Here is an 18,735-nt window from a genome sequence, read left to right as displayed (position 1 = left end):
GTTATTCTGAAATATACGCTATTTTGAAATTCGTAATTCTGAAATAGTTTTACATTGAAAACATGGCAAATCTGCCGGGGATTCTTTAAAAATTCGTTAATTTGAAAAGTTCGTTAATGTGGTGTTCGTAGTAACGAGATTTCACTGTAGACTGCTCCATTTAATACTCCCATTTTTAGATATTCGCTCCCAAAGTGTCTTCTTATTTCATGTATGATTGCGCGTGCAGTACTGTTGTTCCCAGTGTGGAATTCCTCTGTAGCGTTACGCAGCTTTTGTGCTAAGCTTTTCGTTCGTTTTGGAAACTAATACAGTTGCCAGGTTCCCTAATCACTTTATGCTCTTAGCAGATGAAATGCTTCTTCACGCCAGGAGAAATTCTATAATTGAGCTTAAATATTGGAAGTGAATCCAGATTGTCGAAATTCCCAAAGCCCTCCACTAGGCTGTCTCTCATAGCCTGAGTCGCTTTGGGACGTTAAGCGCCATAAACCAAACCAAACATATATGCTGGAACACATGCATGCTAGAAATATTCTACTAGGTGGAATGTTGCTGAAACACAACTGCTTCTGTGCACTTCAGTCAGTAAGAATTTCATTATTAAAGCTTAGTCAATTCAATTCCTGATACTCACATTTTCGCCTCAATTTGAGTCGTCCTGGCAGCATGACTTATGTGCAGAGGTTGGTTTCAACTCTCTTTGAGCAACTAATTAAAAAACGAAAAAAGAAATTGCAAAGTTTTGTTTTGGTCACTCTGTTTATAAATAAAGTGTGGGGGGGACTTCAAAATCTCATTAATATGGTGCCGTGCAGTCTTTTCTCATGGAGGCTGCATTTGTTCTTGTTGAAATGCACTGCGTGAGGCAGAAGGTGCTTGTGTCAGCATGAGAGCGTAGTATTAGGAGCCTTGCAGCGTGGGGACGGGAGAAACACGGCATCGAGTAACATGATCTGTGGCGGGAAACCCTCCGTCTGAAGCATCTCAAACAACAGGAGCGCCTCTGTGGCAGAGCGGTGTATGCACAGGCAGGAAGTGTAGGTGCATACAGGAACGTGGCAGTAAGACTGCAAAAACAAATGCTTTCCTTGTGCACTGAAGTTAAGGCAATGGCTTTTCTTGCTGATCTTATATGTCTTCATCAGTTGCTTGTGAACAGAGGAAGGGAGGTGGGAAACATTGCACTCTTTGTGAAGTCTGATTTGTTCTTGCTGTAGGTTTGTATTAAAAGGGCACAGTGTTAACGGAAGGTGTGTTGACTCTGCCTAGCCTCGGTTAAAGGTCTGCTGATTTTTTATTGCTTTAAGTTTGGTTAGGTCTGTCTATGCTCGCAGTTGTGATGAGACGTTTTGCACGCAAATGAATATCGGGCAGTTGTTATTCCATAGAGCCTTTCACTACTGCTTCTTGGACAGTCAAGCTTTGTGTTTTGTGAACGTATTGGCGCCAAACCGCATTAAACAGAGCCCTTCTTTCTCCATCATTCCGAGAGAGGGATTGAGAATTGTAGCTTGGCGAAGCGTCCACAGTTGCATTATCCAAACAGTCAGCTAGGCTGGATAAAACATTTCAATTGCACAAAATTATTTGTGTCTGATTTGAACCTTTACGTTTGCTTTACCATTGTTTGACCCCGCCTGTTGCTGCTCTGCTGCAGTTGGTGAACAACTATGTGCTGAGTCGAGAGGGTGGCAACCTGAGCACAGTTGCCTGCCGACTGCTTCTTGACATCCTGCCAGGGCTGGAGACATCTGTCGTCTTTCAGGTGCGTTCTCACGGAACTGTATGACATGTTCCCATTCTGGTAGCAGATCATTAGACACAAGACCTGTGTGCATGACTAGGGCGTCCCTCGGAGTTCCCTATTAACCACTCCTGCTTGTAGCATAGCTAAAAATGTTGTCGCGTGCTGTAGACAGATAAACCTGCAGTGACTGCCTCACAGTATTCTTTTGTGGCCAAAAATATCTGTTAACGCTTTTCTTGTTTTATTGTTACATAAACAAAAAGTGAACCACCTGACAAAGTCAAACCGGGATATATTGAACTCGAAGGGGATCGCGGAATAGTTCGATATATTGATAATTCGATATACAGAAATCGACTTGAGACGCCGCTTACGATTGTAAAAGATGATACCGTATTTGTCGCATAATCAACCTATTCGCATAATGAAACCACCCTCCACTTTTGCCCCCGAGAATAAAAAAAAAAAAGAAAAATTTTAATGCTGGTTCACATGCAAGCGATTGAGTGGACTCAGCGACAAGCGGCAACGACACAGCAAAAACCTTCCAAGTTGTTGGAACTGCGTTGCTCTCGCCACCGCGACAGCTCAAAACAGGTTTTTTTCGTCGCCGCAACAGAAATCGCGAACGTTTTCGCTGGCATGTTGGTGGCACGTCCCTTTGTCGATTGGCAGCGCGGCAAGATGCTGCGCAGCGATAACGTTGCCGCATGATTATCTTTTGATGCCCATGATGGTTTGATTGCACAAGCCTGGTTCGATTTATCACGCCGCGCTTGAGGCAAGCGTTTTCCATTACCACAAAATCATTGGAGAGTGTGATAGATGTAAATGTCGTTTGAAGCGAACAATTCTAAAAAGCCAGTGTCATGATCAGACTGCGTGCTTTCGTTGATTCGTGGATGCAAAAATGGATGACTCTAAAAAAAAAAATCCGCCGCTCCTTAATGTCTGCAGCCGCGCTATAGCTTACGCTACACAGCACGTTCAGCACGACAAAGATGGATGACTCTCGCACAAAAAATATGCTGTTTTTAACTTATATCTTAGACATGTTCAGCACGCCAACACGAGACGCGCATCGCACATTAGCTGCCGCATGCAGAGGGTTCACAACACATGCTGGAGAAAGCATCTGACATTCTGTCTGCCATGGGCTGAACTTGAATTTTGAATATTTGACCCCTTTTCAGCCTGAATTAAGGACATTAGACATTCTATATGGTTGGCTATTGGCAATGGGGCTGCGGCGAATGTGAATGAAGCCTGAAAAATCGAGCGATCAGGTCCAATGCGGCCAAAATTTCCAGAGCTCATATACATTAGTTCTGTGGATCATGTTGCGGTGCTGTGAATGAGTCTGAATAATATAATAATGCATGTCCGAAACATGGGATCAGAATTTCTGTCAGCGATTGTTTCCCTTCCCCTTGAGTCCAGATATGATGAAACAGCAGACATAGCGAAGTCATTTCCCATTCTCGTCGACTTGTTATAACCGGGCTGTACTAAGCTAGAGATGGTAAGCATGCAGATTGAATTGAATCAGTTAGATGTTGTTCAGAAACTGTTTGAAATTTTCAATATTTGCTTAGCCTAATTGTGATTCACTCATTCTGGTCATATGGGACAGAAAGCAGCACAGAAGAATCTTTGAAAGTTTCATTATTTGAAAAGGGAGATGTGTAGGTGATCCCTCGGTGTGTCTGCTCAGGGCAGTATCTGTCTGGGCAGTGACCTTCGGTCGTTTTCTTTTTACTCCTTGTGCCCCCTGTGGCATTGACTGGGTTTGGAGGTAGGGTCATACAAAATGCAAGGAAACTGGGAATGCAATTTACAATGACTGCTCAAACACTTTGTGGGCTGCAGTACTAGCTCAGGCTGGAGAGTGAGCATTTTTCCTTGTGTTCAGCCACGCATGTAATTGTGCACAGTCAAATATTCACTTTGTTCTACACACATTTGTGTATGTCAGTTTAATATGCCCCATTTTTCCATGCTGTCCCCTTCCTTTTGCGATTGTGTGCCAACTGGCCCAGCTTGACATGCTTGTCCTGTAATGGTCACTCACTATCTGCTTGGAGCTTTGGAAACAACAAATTGTCCTAAGTCAGTCAGCAGCGTCTGCAACCTCCCGTTTGGACACACTGTTGTGAAGTCCTCTTGTTCTTATGGGCGTGCTCCTTGCAGGACACAGAGGGCCTGGTGGGCCGACTGCTTCAATGGGCCGAGTCGGAGAGCACCCCACCGCTGCTGCAGGCATATGCCACGGGCCTCCTGGCGGCTGCCATGGAGGTGCAGGACATTGCGGCCAATCACCGGGAAGCCAACGCCCGCCTGGTGCCAGTCATGCTGCGCCGCCTCTGGGAACTGGCACAGGCAAGGGACCCTCAAACCTTGCCCATTTGGGATTCTGAAATAGAATGAGAAAGGAGATGTATCGCCTACACTCTACGTGCTGTAGAGATGTATTATTTCATTTGCTGTGGAGATTCAAAGCTGCTGAAAATTATGCAAAGCCTAATTCAGGCTATTTTGCTTCTAAAATAAGTCAAGGCAGCCCTCGTACATGTTTGGAAATAGGCACTCGGGCTTGCAGTGTTTGAATGCATGCCACAATGTGGAACAGCTGTTTGGGGGGGGGGGACGCAGAGGTGCTGCAGTTTGATATCTCTGTGACAGTGCAATATTGTCACGTAGACGTTTGGGGTCATAACTAGAAGGTTTTAATGGGGGGTTGACCCAGAAAGCAGCAGGGAGCAAGAGCACCGAGAGACGGTCGACACCCAACTTCAGCCTCTTCGCATCGAATGTCACGAGGCCACTTCCACTGGCGATGAGCAGCTGCTCAGTGCCTGCTGTTGCACACATTGTATTACCCCCATCTCTAAGGAAACATCAACCCAACGTTTCCTTCGTTATAGCATCCCTCATAGCCCTTTTGGGGATGATAAACCCCGCAATTTACAATTTATCAGAGCAGCGGGCTCTGTTAACACAAATGGCTGGTTTACCTGAACTCATGCTTTGATCCAGTCAACACATGACTTAATTATAGCGAAATAATTATTGTATTACTATAGTATGAATAATTATAAGGAGGGCTTCCTTTAATTTGAACTTCATACCATATTAAAGACTTTTTCGGTTTCTTTCAAGCTCAGAATTGAGAGTCGACTGTAGCTACTTGTTCACTATTTGTAAGTGCTGCCTTGATGCTTTCAGTTTCGCTGATAGAAATGCAAATTATGTTGTTGTTATATAAGAGAGGGGCTTTGTTGACAGGTGACCCCCGAAGAGGTGATGTGCCGACCTCCGGAGCGCCCCTTCTGCCACCTGAATGGTGTGGCGACAGATGCTCTGGGCACACCCCAGCAGGGAACAACATTGTCAGCATCACAACAGCCTGGTGTGCCGCGAAAGAGTCCCTCAGAGGCGCCTTTTGTCAGCGAGTGTTCTAACAGCAGCTGGGCCGAACTGGAGCCCCTGATGATCGGGTCAAACCAGGCGAGTCTGTCTGCATCATACATAATTACAATCTATTCAAGCAGAGCTGAAAAGGTAAGCCTGCTTTCCTTTGCGACATGTGAGACTGACCCTTCTCACCTCTTAGGCCCAGTCATGGCCTCACTTGCACACAGTTAGCATGTGCACTCTATTGAGCCTCGACTGTTGTCATTGATAAGGTTCAATGCATAGGAGGAACGTTGTTCCTGCTTTGAGTTTATGATCCATTTTGTCCTGTTACTGCATTAAAAAGCTGTGAGGTAGGCATCAGCTGCTTGGCATCATATATAGATTTAAACCTCTATGTAATGAACCTTCATATAGATAATTCCCGGATACAATAAAATCTCGTTATTCAGCCCTGTATAAAATTCATATAATTCTAACAAGGAGCACAGTCCAGGTTGATGCCCATTTAAGCCAATGGCATCAGAAGCTCATTAACTTGGGCACGAGTGAGATTGACCCGGTTTATTCGGAAGGGGGGGTTTAGGGTGACGTACGACCCACGAAATCTGCTGTTATCAAAACAGACCCTCCTGAACATGAATTGTTTGGAACACTGGGGACCATGTACCTTGGACATGCCCGCTATGGTATGTGGGAGGAGAACTGGGAATCTCCACCTGCTGAAATATAGCCTATCAGCTTATTTTTAGTGTTGCTTCTCTTAAAATTTATAGCATCCCACCACTGCCATCACCCGTTTGCATTGGCCAGTCGCACTATTTTCATGCTCTGCTTTGGGTTCTTCTGGTTTCATTTTGGAATAGTATTGCATCATTTAATGCCTACGCATATTTCTCTCTTGCATCCAGGTGCTTCTCGTGTTCTTCGGTACACTTATCCATCGCCTTTTGAGGATGCTTTATCACAGTGACTGTACGGTAAAGCATTCTGAAAACTCGATGAGGTATTGTGTGTCGAAAGGCACCACTGCTACTGCATTACACAGCAAAAAGGACTGCTGAAGGACTCTACTTTGGACTACTTCTTCCCTCACTGTGCACGCTAAGCAAAGCACTTAACGAAACTGCAAAGCTATCATTATTGTTAGCTTTCGTGTCGTATATATAGACAAACATTTTCCAAGCATTCTTTGTCTAAAATTATTAAAATTACTTTTTCAGTTGAGTCATAACCAGATTTAGCTTGGCTGAAATGTGGCTGTCAGGGTTACCTTCACAGTAATTTTCATGGCACTCTGCTGTAAGGGTCAAGACATTTCTTGTAGCCTATGCTCAGTTCTGGAATGTTGAAACCCGGCATACCATTATAAAATCCCATTCCAACTTGGCTCAAGGTAGTTCCTGAACGTGTCAGGCCTTCAAAAGGTTCTGTCTGCTTGTTGTGAAAAACAGTGCAAAGGACAGTCTCATTTTTGAAAAGGAATGGTGTCAGGTGGCACATTCTGATTAAAAAGTGCTGGACGGCTGGTTATGTCATTAATGCCCTAATGCGTTAGCGTGAAGTGGGTCTCTGTCTCCTCTCCATCTAGCCCACAGTGGGATGATGTCATACTGCAATGCCTCCCTGTTTCTGGCCTGACGTCCTTCCCCACTTTCCTACAGGTGTTTCCACTGACATTGGGGATGCAGCAGCGCCTGATCCTGCAGTACCTGACGCCGTTGGGCGAGTACCAGGAGCTGCTGGGCGCCGTCCTCGAGGCCAAGACCCTTCACTTGCTCCTGCACTACGCCAACCTGCGAGAGAACAGGGATGTGCGACTTGCCTTTGAAGCACTGAAGGTGTGACATTAGTTTTCTATGCTTCATAATTCTCGGTTTGGATGGTGTGCAAAAAAAAAAATATATATATGAGGAAGACGAGGACAAGATGTTCGTATCGCGCTACATGCTGAAAGGAGGGACTCCTTATGGTCAGAATTGGCTCAGCGCCGATGGTTACAGAAGCACCAAGAGTGGTACAGTCAAACCCACTTATAGCAATACCAGGTTTAACGATATATGGATATAACAATGGGCAGCCGCTGCTGTCAGGTTTGCCATGTGTTCTATTATCAGTAATAACAATCAAATATGGTCACTGAAAGTAAAAAAAACGCGGAAACGCGGTGACCAAAAACGCGCGCGCGTACACGGAGACTCCGACAATGTCGATGCAGCGACAATAAGAAAAAGACGTCTGGACAGAGCGCGTGGAACCAATATGTTGGTCGAGTGTGCCAGGGAAGCTTGCATGCCACGGAGACTTGGGAAGGACGGAGCGCTTCCTCACACGGAGGAGGACGGAAAGCGTAAGGCGCTGCTAGGCAGGCCGTCCTGAGGGAGAGCTTTGAGGGCTCAACTCGCGTCCTCTCTGCCTCGGTGGAGCAGTCCATTCTGAGGGTCCACATGTTTTGTGGCAGGCGTGCAAGCAGTGTTCGTGCACGTGTCTTTCTAGCATGGATCTCCTAGTTTGCCATCATCATCGCCACGATACTGCACCAAAGAAGTCAAGTTTGACTTCTTTGGTTCTGAGAAAAACATGCCCGTTTTGAACACTGACAAGTAAGAGGTTGGTGGCATAGCGCCGTATAGTCAAAACAGTTTGACACCAAATGGAACCTTGACTCAAATAGTTAAATTTGGGGCAAATTTCGAATCCCCACAAAAAATGCATACAAAACTTTCAGAACCTGTAAAACACTAATAATAGGTTTGATACGGATAAAAATTGTGGGTTAACAATCAAGATAGAAAAATGAAGGAAACATTGTGGACGAAATTTTGGATATTTAGCCTAGTTCTTTTACGAGATGGCAAGGAAGACCGACATACCTAAAAACTCAATTTTTAGGTGTATTTATCTCTGAATTTAAAAACACTGAAACTTTAGAAATAAAATCTGCCCACAACATTTCTATTCTCTAAAGAAGAAAACGCTGCCACAAACCCTATGGAAATTGGACCGCATTTAGACACACTAGAGCTTGAGAAATTTACCATGTATTTTCTATAGACATTGGCACTGGTGCAGGTGCTGCAGGCACCACCACTATTTGTAAAACCTGAATTTTGACCAATCAGAACTGCCGTCTTTTGATCTACGAGCCCTATGGGAAGTTTCCCAACTGGTAATATATTAAAGAGTTGGGGTGCAGTACCTGGCTGCCCTGCTGTGCCACAAGAAATTTGCCCTGGAGTTCATCGCTGTGGGGGGCCTACAGCGGCTGCTGGAGGTGCATCGGCCCTCAGTGGCAGCCACAGGCGTCTCCATCTGCCTATACTACTTGGCCTACTCGGAGGATGCCATGGAGCGGGTGAGGAGGAGCAGTTTTTTCAGCATCCTTCTCACTGTGTTTGGATGCCTCTCTCTCTTTACTTTAGCTATGGGATATTTCACAAGATTTGCTCTGCTCAGTCGCTGATTCATTGAGGATGCTTGGCTCTTGTCATGTTGCCCGTATGCCGAGTGCTAACGACATTTTATTATGGGGGGCTAGATTTAGCCGTGGCCTAGTGGTTAGAGCACCCGTCTCGGCTGCGGGAGGTGGTTAGTTCGAAACCCACCGCCGGACACCCGCCGGTAAAAATGGGTACAAGCGTCCCCCGGCCTGGCGCTCGGCTTTTCCAGGGGTGTGCGTTTGGGAGAAGCTGCAAAAGGCAAAAGAGTGCATCTATACTGATGTTGCATGTTCAAGAAACCCCAAATGTTGAAATAAATGTGGCTCTTTTCACCATCTATGCCATACTCCTTCTAAGGCCAAGCTTCTTCTTAGCTTAAGCGACTAAAATGGCATTTGTTATGTAAAACTTTGTATTCAACAATGGCAAAAGAAAAAAAAAATACTGATTACTTGGGACTGAGATACAGTCGAACCTCGATATATCGAACACGGATATATCGCATTATTGATTATATCGAACACTTTCTATATCACGCGGAAAATCGCATGCATTTTTAATTTTTTATTTCGAACGACGTCGGTTGCCAAATGGATAAATCGAACTCCGCCACCCCAAACCATGTGCACTCTGTTGACAGGAGGCGAGCTTTCCCTCAACGCCCTCGAAGATAGCGGCGGAGCGATGGGCGTTCCCGACTGCTGTGCACGATCGCTGCATACATCGGTCGCGCCGAGGGCGCCATTTGAACGTAGCGGCGTATGCACGCGGCGGCTTGGCCGGGCTAGGGTGGCTAGCCTGATTTAGTTTGTCAACGACTAACTGCGTCTTGGCGCCGCCACTTGTGCTGCGCCAGTCGTTATCGTGTGTGGCCTAGGCAGCCTAGGTGGCCTAGGCCTGTCACGGCGTGGTCGGTGTTGTGATAGCTGCAAACGCGAAGAAGCGGACGACCCTGACATTTGCTGCGAAATTGGAAGTGATCCGCCGCGTTGAAAATGGTGAAAAAAAGTCGAGCGTCGCTGAAGCTTTCAGCATACCGAGGAGCACTTTGAGCACTCTGCTGAAAAACAAGAGTGACATAAAGGCCAAGGCGGAACAAAACCAGCACTCAGGCGCGCGGCGGGTGCGCAAAGCTGCCTTTGAAGACGTTGAGAAGGCGCTGCACAAATGGTTCATCAACGCAAGGGCCCGGAATATTCCTGTATCGGGACCGATGATACAACAGAAGGCCAAGAACTTTGCGTTCATTCTCGGTGCTGAGAACTTCAATGCCAGCAGCGGTTGGCTGCAGCGTTTTAAGGCCCGCTTTAACGTTGTCGGGAAGACAGTCTCGAGGGGAAAGTGAGGACGCCAATGAAGGCGAGATCAAGAAGTGGCTTGAAGAAGAGTGGCCTAAGATTCTTGTCAAGTATGAGCCCAATCAGATATTCAATGCTGACGAGACGGGCCTGTTCTGGCAAATGCTTCCGCGACAAACACTCGACACGCGCGAAGACAAGTGCCACGGCGGCAAGCAAGGCAAGGCTCGTATTACAGTTCTGTTGGCTGCGAATATGGACGGCAGCACGAAGCTGCGGCCACTTGTCATAGGCAAGTTCCAAACCCCGGGATGCATGCGCAACTGCCCCAGTGTTCCGGTGACATACGCATGGAACAAGAAATCGTGGATGACTCGGGAGATATTCCAAAAATGGTTGAAGGCATGGGACTCTGAGCTGGCGCGTCAAGGCCGGACGGTTTGCCTCATCGTTGACAATTGCACAGCACACCACACTGATGTCCAGCTGAGCAACATTGAAATTAAGTTTTTGCCGCCGAACACGACGTCGAAGCTGCAACCATTGGACCAGGGCATTATTCACGCTTTCAAATCCATTTATAAACGGCGGCTGATCGACATTTTGCTTCTCAAGCTGTGGATGGGCCAAGAGCTAAAGATAGACCTTTTGGGTGCCATTCAAATGCTGAAAGCCTCGTGGGACAGCGTCAAGCAGTCGACAGTAGTTCACTGCTTTCGGTATGCGGGTTTTGTAAGCCGCATTGAAGAAGCTTCCGAGCAAGCAACTGAAGAATCAGCGTTGGACGACGGCACAGAGGAAGAATGCCAGCTCGAAGAAACCTGGAGCCAGTTGGAGTGCTTTGTCGGTGCTGAGCCACACAGCATTTGCATTGATGACTTCGTTGGCGGTGATGACAGCACCGGAACAGTGGCGGAGTTGACAGATGTAGAGATTGCGGCGGAAGTTACTGCTGAGCGGCCAAACGAAGACGCTGCCGAGGTTGATCCCGTAAGCGCTGCCCCGCTCCCGACTGCAACTGAGGCTGTAGCTGCTTTGGACCTTGTACGCCGCTACTGCGGCGCAATAGAAGGCGCTGGACTATCGCTTGTGGACCGTTTAGACTACGTTGAGGACGCCGTGGTTAAGCACGCGGTTGCCAATTTGAAGCAAGCTACGCTGCTACATTACTTTAAGCCAAAGGAATAAATACTTTGTTTGAAACTTCAAGTGAGTATTTATTGCGCCACTGTGCCACGATTGGTTCATTGATTGATTTGTACTAGTTTTTGACGCGTTTTCTACGTGATTTTGTATATCGAATTCCGGCTATATCGAACTATTTTGCAATCACCGCGCTGTTCGATATATCGAGGTTCGACTGTATAAAGATCAGGTGTAGAGCACAAAATTGCCTTTCTGTTCTAAATCATGCATAATGTCATGGTTGGCTTGCCGTTTTCCTTGCAGGTTTGCATGCTGCCCCAGGCTGTCCTATCTGACTTGGTGGCGTAAGTTATTCCTTGTTGGTTTCACACATGCTTGAATGCAGGTTCCGCTATGGTATATCAGTGCCGCTGATCCAGTGGTCGCAGTCCGCAGACTTCTGCCTCAGTGGCTGCTCTGGCACTGATCGCTAGGAATGTGTGATGGATTGTATAGCCATGAATTGGAAATTACCACTCTGATTTAGCCAGCAGCACACGAGTTCAAGCACAACTGAGCAGTGTTGCATAGGAGTGTCTATGTTCACTCCTTAGGAGCAGTGCATTCTTATTGTTGTGCTGTACGCGCAGTGTAGCGTAAGATATGGCGGCCGCGAACGTTAAGAAATGGCAGTTTAGGCTCATTATGCGGGTGGGTTGATTAGGCGACAAGTACACTATCATTTTTCACGATCGCAAGTGGCATCTCACGCCGATTTCTGTATATCGAATTATTGATATACCAAACTATTTCGCCCTCCCCTTCGAGTTCGATATATCCGGGTGCGACTGTTAGTGCTGGGGTGTGTGCTTGGTTAGATCTTGATCTGATTTCAGAAGCTTTTAGTGGGAACTGGACAAAACATTATTGTTACATGTACATAGTAGTAAGAGGCTTCGCTCTAAAGTTCATGTGAAATTTTGTGTACCTGAAAAGCACAGCAGGAAACATTATTTTCTTTCAACTTTCGCCGCGTGACAGCTTTATTTGGTTATGTGCCAATGAAAGTAACTATCATCTTCCCCCCCTCCTGCTCGTATTAACGGTCACTCATTATAAACATTTTGCTGACGTCTGTACAACCAATTGCAGCCCATCACATTTGATGAAAAAAACAATAGACGGACTACCATATGAATTTTTCGTATTTTTTTTATACTGGAACAGGAATGAAAATTCTGTATTAAAATAATGGAGTAAGAAATACACCAGAAACTTTTTTTTTTTTTTTTTTTTCTGAACTTCTTTTAACCGATTCGGGCAGGGGTTCAAGCTGGAATGGCATGTGTCTCCAGAGCCGAAATTGAACCCGAACCGAACACGGAAAAATTTTGGTTTGACACCTTGGATATAAGTAATCGCGGGGGGACAGCTAGTGGTCCTAAAATCATTCATTTGTTATTTTGAAATATCATTGTAGTGAATAAGTAAAACCTAGGTATCAAATTGGCACATCTCAACAGTAGAAACGTGTTCAGGCAGTAAAACACAGAGCTCGATACGGCCCCCATCTTTATTGTTCAGTGAAGTTTGACAATCTTCTCTCGGTCTTTCAAAATGATTGCGACAATCGATAGGGCAATGCCAAGCTATTCACAGAGGCTAATTTGCTTTTTCCCTGCATCATTTCTTGCAATACGGCTACTTCTTCCTGCAGTGAAAACTCCTTTAGCTCCCTTTTGCCGCCATCGCTGGCTTCATTAATTGTCGGATCTTGCACGAACTTTGCAATAAAATAATCCACAACAAAAATTCCTGCCCACACACTCGAACGGCACAAATGACCTACTGCGAACGACACGCAACAACTAGACAAAGACAAGTGGCTAGGCCCAACGTTTTTAGGCCTGCTGTCTGCTGCTTATTAAACCAGAGTCTTGTGGTGGCACAAGGTGTTGGCACTAATATGGTGATTATGATAGCTATGATGATAGTTTCACACGAGAGTACAGACTCTGTAAATTTTTGCCGAATTCGTAATGCTGACATTCATTAATTGTGAAGAGAAAATTTATTACCTATGTACGTTGTTTTGAAATATGCATTATATTGAAATTCATAGTTCTGAATTATTTTTACTTTGAAAATATTGGAAATCAGTTGGCAATTTCAAATAAAATTTATTAATTTAAAAAATTTGTTAATATGGTGTTTTTAGTAATGAAACTTGACTGTAGTACCCCTAACTAGTCGGGCTACTTATATACTACTTAGTGTGAAGTTGTAGTGTTCATTAGTAATCTGTCTTAGCTTCACTTCACTGTTCTCTAAGGTGATGTGGGGTTGCTGTCCTCTCTGAGGTATCGGGCAGTCGCATAGGGCCTTTCGCAATGAACTAACGCTACTCAGTGGTGTAGAGACAGTGCACCTGGCTTGCCAGCAAAAGGGCAGCAGACCGCTTTTTTTCTCGGCACTTTGTAGTTTATGGTGGGATGATGTCATGGCCTGTGACAACCAGTCAAGGAATCGCATTGTCACAGCTCCGGGATTTTAAGGCTCTAATGCTGTCGCTTTACTACTGTATGTCAAGTGCTTAACCATGAGCAAGCCCGGCAAACCCAGCACACAAATGCAGGTACGCCCTGTGGCTTCTGGAGCGGTCGCACGACTCCAGCCGTTGTCACGCCACCATGTTCTTTGGACTGGCCTTTCCCTTCCGCTCGCTGCTGGAGCTCTTTGACCAGCAGGATGGCCTACGCAAGCTGCTCAATGTCATGAGCACGCTCGACGTCTTTGTCCGGGGCAACAGCAACGACTCTGCATCGCCCTCGGATGACCAGGTGTTTGCCAGCCGGCAGACAGCGCGCCACGTATGTGTGGCACTCAAGCGCTACTTTGAGGCGCACCTGGCACACCGAGCCGACCACCTACGGCGATCGCACGCCCGCAATGCCACCACAGCCAGCTGCAGCAGTGTCAACGCCAGTGGCTCATCCACCTCCCCGCCACCCTCTCAGTCGGCCTCCATGACAACCCCATCTGTGTCGAGGTTAGTTCAGACAGCTTGCACCTGGAGGTTGTTGTGCAGGGGGCAAGGTAACTTCTTAGGGACCGAGAATCTCAGTATAAAAGCCATGGTAAAAATAATTCAGACTGGGTTCTTTTCCAAGTTGCAGAAATTTGTCGCATTTCTCTGCGAGTATCTTTGGCTGGCACAAGGGGTCACGCTGTCACTCTGACGTGTCCATTCTCCTAACTACACCAATAAAATGTAGTGACAGTACTGGGGACCTGATATGTTATTTGATGAAGCATGTTGTAAAAGGCGTGCTCAGCTCTAGTCTCATTGCTGAAAACGTTCGTTTCAGACTGGTCTTCTCCTCGGAGCTCAGCTTGCAGTTTTTCAGTTTTTTGTGTGTGGATTATTGTCAGCCCATTTAAGGAGAATGACGGAGTTTGTGCTTTTTATTGAAGCGGAATTAAGCTTAACTGCGGTAGGTAGATCAAGCTATCGATTATGCACGCTTTTCACCTTGAGGGAGACTTAGAGGTCAAAGGCATAGTCACGTAGACTACCAATTGGTCGTGACCACTGTCAAAGTGATGTGACCTGCCGTCAGGAAGGATATTTAGAGCTCAAACTTCTCTGTTAAGCCTGGTGGTTGCCATGTGACTTTGGGGTATGGTCACCTAGGCCACCAAGTGGCACGTGACCTCTGTAAAGTTCAAGGTCACAATATTTAAGAGTCATACTTCTGTGTTAAGCCACGTAGTCGCATAGTCACGTAAGCCACGAAGTGGCCCGTGACCACTGTCATGGTCACGTGAGGTGACATCAGTGTGACGTGGAAGTAGAAGGTGCCAAAGGGGCGATACATGTATATATAGGAGCCCCCGGGCTCCTGCCTAGGTTACAACACTGCACGAGATGGGGCAGGACAAACACCCTGCTACATTATTGTTTCATTGATTTACTATGAGGACAAGAGGAGACACAGCCGTAAATGCGCTGCACCGGTAATGTAACCAACATGCCCCAAGCGTCTACCTATCTGCTACAATAGAGTGTTTGAACGTGAAGTAGGCACTTCGGAATAAGGCCCTGAAGAGGCAGCGGGCTAAAGAGACCGATGAAGAACGGGCTTTACGTTAGGAGAAACACACATTGTGTTTAATGCAAGCTCGGCAGTGAGCCTAGCCATGTACATAAAGCTTTCGCTTCCCTCCACCACCAGCCATTTTTTTTATTATCATTACCTCACAGTTGCTCCTTGAAGGAATCTGGAAAATGTTCTCAGAATGTTCATCTTAGAATTCGTCTTAAAAGACAGGGTTTGTCTTAAAGGGACAGAACACTGGAATTTAGGTGTCAAAATTTTTCCGGTGCAATGGAAAGATTGATGTCTAAAATGTTTGATTCCATAACGGTTTTGGTAGAAACAGTGTAGAAAATATTTACCAAAAATTTTTCGATCAGTGCATGCTCCCGTTTTTATGCAGTTGGATGCTGGAAACCATGAGCAGCTACCACAATGACAACTAGTGGTCGACAAAAAAGACGTACTGAAAACAAATATAAATTTAATTTGCCAGACAGTAATTGGACATTTTTGCTTAGAGTAACATCCTTTTCAGTTTCGCACTCAAGGCTTTTACAGCACAATAACGCATGCCTCATCGATGAAAGTTTTAGTGGGCACTATCATCGCTTAATTTACGGAATTCCAAACACTGTGGGGCCATCTAGTGGCAAAACCGGAAAGCATGCCTCAAGCAGTGCAAAAGGAGGGGTGGTTTTTTTCTTAAGGATGTAGTGGAGAGAGTGCAAATTGTAATCAATTATGAAAAACACTCCTAGAAGTGTGCACTTACGAAAATTAGCGATATTTTGCTGACATGTCACTTATACCCCTGTCAAGCGCGCAAAATAAAGTGCACTTACGGCGAGTGTCACTTGCGAAAAGTGCACTCTACCGCTGCTAAACAGCGTAACATAAGTGCACTTGCCAAAGTATGCACTCAGGTCGGAGTGCGTTCACAAAACAGACTTCAAGGGCTGAGCGCGTAGCCTCGCCGGCAGAAATTTCTTCGACACAAATGTATATGTAATAAGATATGTATACAAGTTGACTTTACGTGTTTTGTACATATTTTAATTTGATGAAATGTTTTATAATAGCGACGGACAAAATATCAAATAACAAAAACGTGATGTAACCGCGTACTCAACTTCCACATTATGAGTGGTGCGCCACTGCGGCTACGTCATTTTCAGTTAAGGGGTGGTTGTTATTGTTCGTGGTGTTCGTTGATAAGGGGTCTATGAATCATGGCCCGGTGTCAAATTTTAAGCATTTTTTAAATGTTTTACTACTTTAAAAAGCAGTTCCCTGAACTTTGCGCTTGGAGGTTCCAATTTCTTTTTTAAAACATGTTTTACAGTTGCTAGTTTCGTACCGAGTGCTTATGCGAGTGCACTTCGCTAACTTCGCTTTCCCGTTTAGCACTGCGTAGTGTAAAGTCTCTTTAGCTGCGAAGTGCACTCTGCGGAAGTGCACTTTAACTTGCATGCTTGACTGGGGTATTAGAGTACTACAGTGAAAGTATAGGATTTCTTTGCTAGATGGCGCCTCAGTTGTTTTTATGCGATTTTCAATGTCAAATTAAAATTTTAAAGCCTCTTTTCTTTGATATTGTAGTGCTCGATCTGTACTGTATGAGTCAAGGTGTTTTCATCTCCACCATAATCTCATGACACATTTTGGCAAGTGTTCTTTAATGGGAGCACACCGCAAATTTGACCCATCACAGAATCTGATATGGTGGTCTTGGAGAGCATTTCATGCTGGTACCTTACCTCGGTGGCAGGCTGCACCGCAATTCTTTGGATGCGCTAGATTGTTGACCTGCTCCGCAGGAGTCATGAGCCATGGTCATCATCGTCCGGGGCCGCGACGACAACAACAGTGGCGGTGGGACCCTCGACACCGAGTGGTCACCGGTGCCGGGCGGCGCGGTTCACAGCCGAGGCAGTCTCTGAGAATATGTGGACCCTGCTAGAGCTGCTGCCTGCGCGTGCCCGCTGGGCGCCAGTGGATGAGTTGGTGCGGCTGGGTGGGATCTCGCTGCTGCTGCAGACAGTGGCACTCGCCTATGACTGGAACCACTCGGGCAAGGCAGACACAGTGCGTGCTGCCCTCGATGTGCTGGCCGTCTGCGCAGTGGTGCCTCGGGCCCAAGTGGCCCTCTGTCAGAACGTGGCGCTCCCCTCGGGGCAGGTGCGATCGGCCGCTGGCATGAGGTGTGTGCATGGTTCTACCTTGTTCTCAACTTTCATTTATTTACATGTAAAAAGTGCATGATGTGCAAATATTGAAATTTTCGAATATGAATCGAATATGAAAGTGGGAAGAAAAGGCATTCGGATATTTCGTCAGTGAAACAAAAAATGGAAATTAAAAAAAAAAAATGACAGGCATTGTTCTTGTTTATTTCACAATTCAAGTGTATCACATTTACTCATGTATAACCCGCACCAAAATTTGAAACAATACGTTTAAAAAGGGGAGTAGTGGATTATCTGCGAATTTTTTCCAGAGGGGGGGCTACATGGCACTTCGCAGGCTCCCCATGTAGTCTGCCATCCCCATCGTCATCGACGCATGTCAAGCCGATGAGGAACCAACAAAAGGCATAGCCAAATCCACATTCATAGCGTAGTCCGTTTATTCTCCACGCCAATGGTCATGCTTTGCTCAGCTAGCAGTTGTTTGGGCCTTTTGTCAGGTGCTATTTCAACACCCAGTCGACCAAGTTAGCACTGTTAGCCTGCTTTGTTTTGGCGCCATGAGTGCGACTCAGCGGCAATCTTTCACAGCGAAAGAGAAGCTAAGGATAATAGCCAATGCCAAAGAAATCTGCAACTGAAGCTGCAGCAAAATGGCATGACGTCGACAATTGGTGCATTTGTGAATGGAGGAAGAAAATGAGTTAAAAGCAACGAACTGGGACAGGCAAGCATTTCGTGGTCCGAAGACTCAGCTTGCCAAATTCAGTGTGGAGGAGAAGAGTTGTGGCTACGCTGTTTTGACACAGATGGCTTATATGGAAGCCCTGAGCTGACGCGGGAAATGAAGCTGTGGCTTCAACGCTTTATGACATGACATAGATTTTGATGCGATGGGGGCGACTTCTGGATGCTTACGAGAAAAAATTGTTGCGCCTTCAACGATATGTCATCTGACTTTGGAAGAAGTGCAGCTATTTGCGGTTTCAGGCAGAAAATGCCGATCAGACCCCAGTTTACTATGAGATGCCGATGGACATAACTATGGAAAAAAAAGGGTTCCATATCAGTGTGCTGACAAGCAGAAATGCCAAGCTGCGCTGCACAATGATGTTACGTACTTTGGCTGACGGGACGAAACTGTGCTCGTATGTAATCAAGCGCAAGATGCTGCCTAGTGCACCATTTCCTCCAGGAATCATACGTGAGGAAGAAAATTTCTGGATGAACAGTGGTCTATTCGGTGACTGGATATGAGCAATCTGGGAACGAAGATCGCGGTTTGGCTTTGTTAATGGGGTTTAACGTCCCGAAGCGACTCGAGCTATGAGAAACGCCGTAGTGGAGGGCTTGCTTTTCGCCTCCATCGAAAAGCTGTCGCCGTGACCAGGATTCGATCTCGCATCCTTGGGGACATAGTAG

General features: G+C 46.0%; 1 protein-coding gene across 5 annotated transcripts in view; it reads left to right on the top strand.

Moving 5' to 3' along the window:
- mahj (LisH and WD40 domain-containing protein mahjong) overlaps positions 1-18,735 on the top strand; it is a 75,795-nt gene that overhangs the window by 15,712 nt on the left and 41,348 nt on the right. For all 5 annotated transcript variants that reach the window (XM_084578234.1, XM_084578235.1, XM_084578232.1 and 2 more), the window contains exons 5-12: positions 1,661-1,768; positions 3,941-4,129; positions 5,036-5,257; positions 6,829-7,005; positions 8,361-8,519; positions 11,352-11,392; positions 13,663-14,076; positions 16,945-17,328. In XM_084578234.1, the coding sequence (XP_084434360.1) occupies positions 1,661-1,768; positions 3,941-4,129; positions 5,036-5,257; positions 6,829-7,005; positions 8,361-8,519; positions 11,352-11,392; positions 13,663-14,076; positions 16,945-17,328 (1,694 nt within the window). The remainder of the gene's footprint in view (positions 1-1,660; positions 1,769-3,940; positions 4,130-5,035; positions 5,258-6,828; positions 7,006-8,360; positions 8,520-11,351; positions 11,393-13,662; positions 14,077-16,944; positions 17,329-18,735) is intronic.

This window comes from Amblyomma maculatum, chromosome 9 (genome assembly GCF_055883805.1).
Source record: "Amblyomma maculatum isolate TAMU_Amacu chromosome 9, ASM5588380v1, whole genome shotgun sequence".
Taxonomy (NCBI): domain Eukaryota; kingdom Metazoa; phylum Arthropoda; class Arachnida; order Ixodida; family Ixodidae; genus Amblyomma; species Amblyomma maculatum.
Note: the sequence above shows the minus strand (reverse complement) of the source record. Positions and strands in the feature narration are given on the sequence as shown.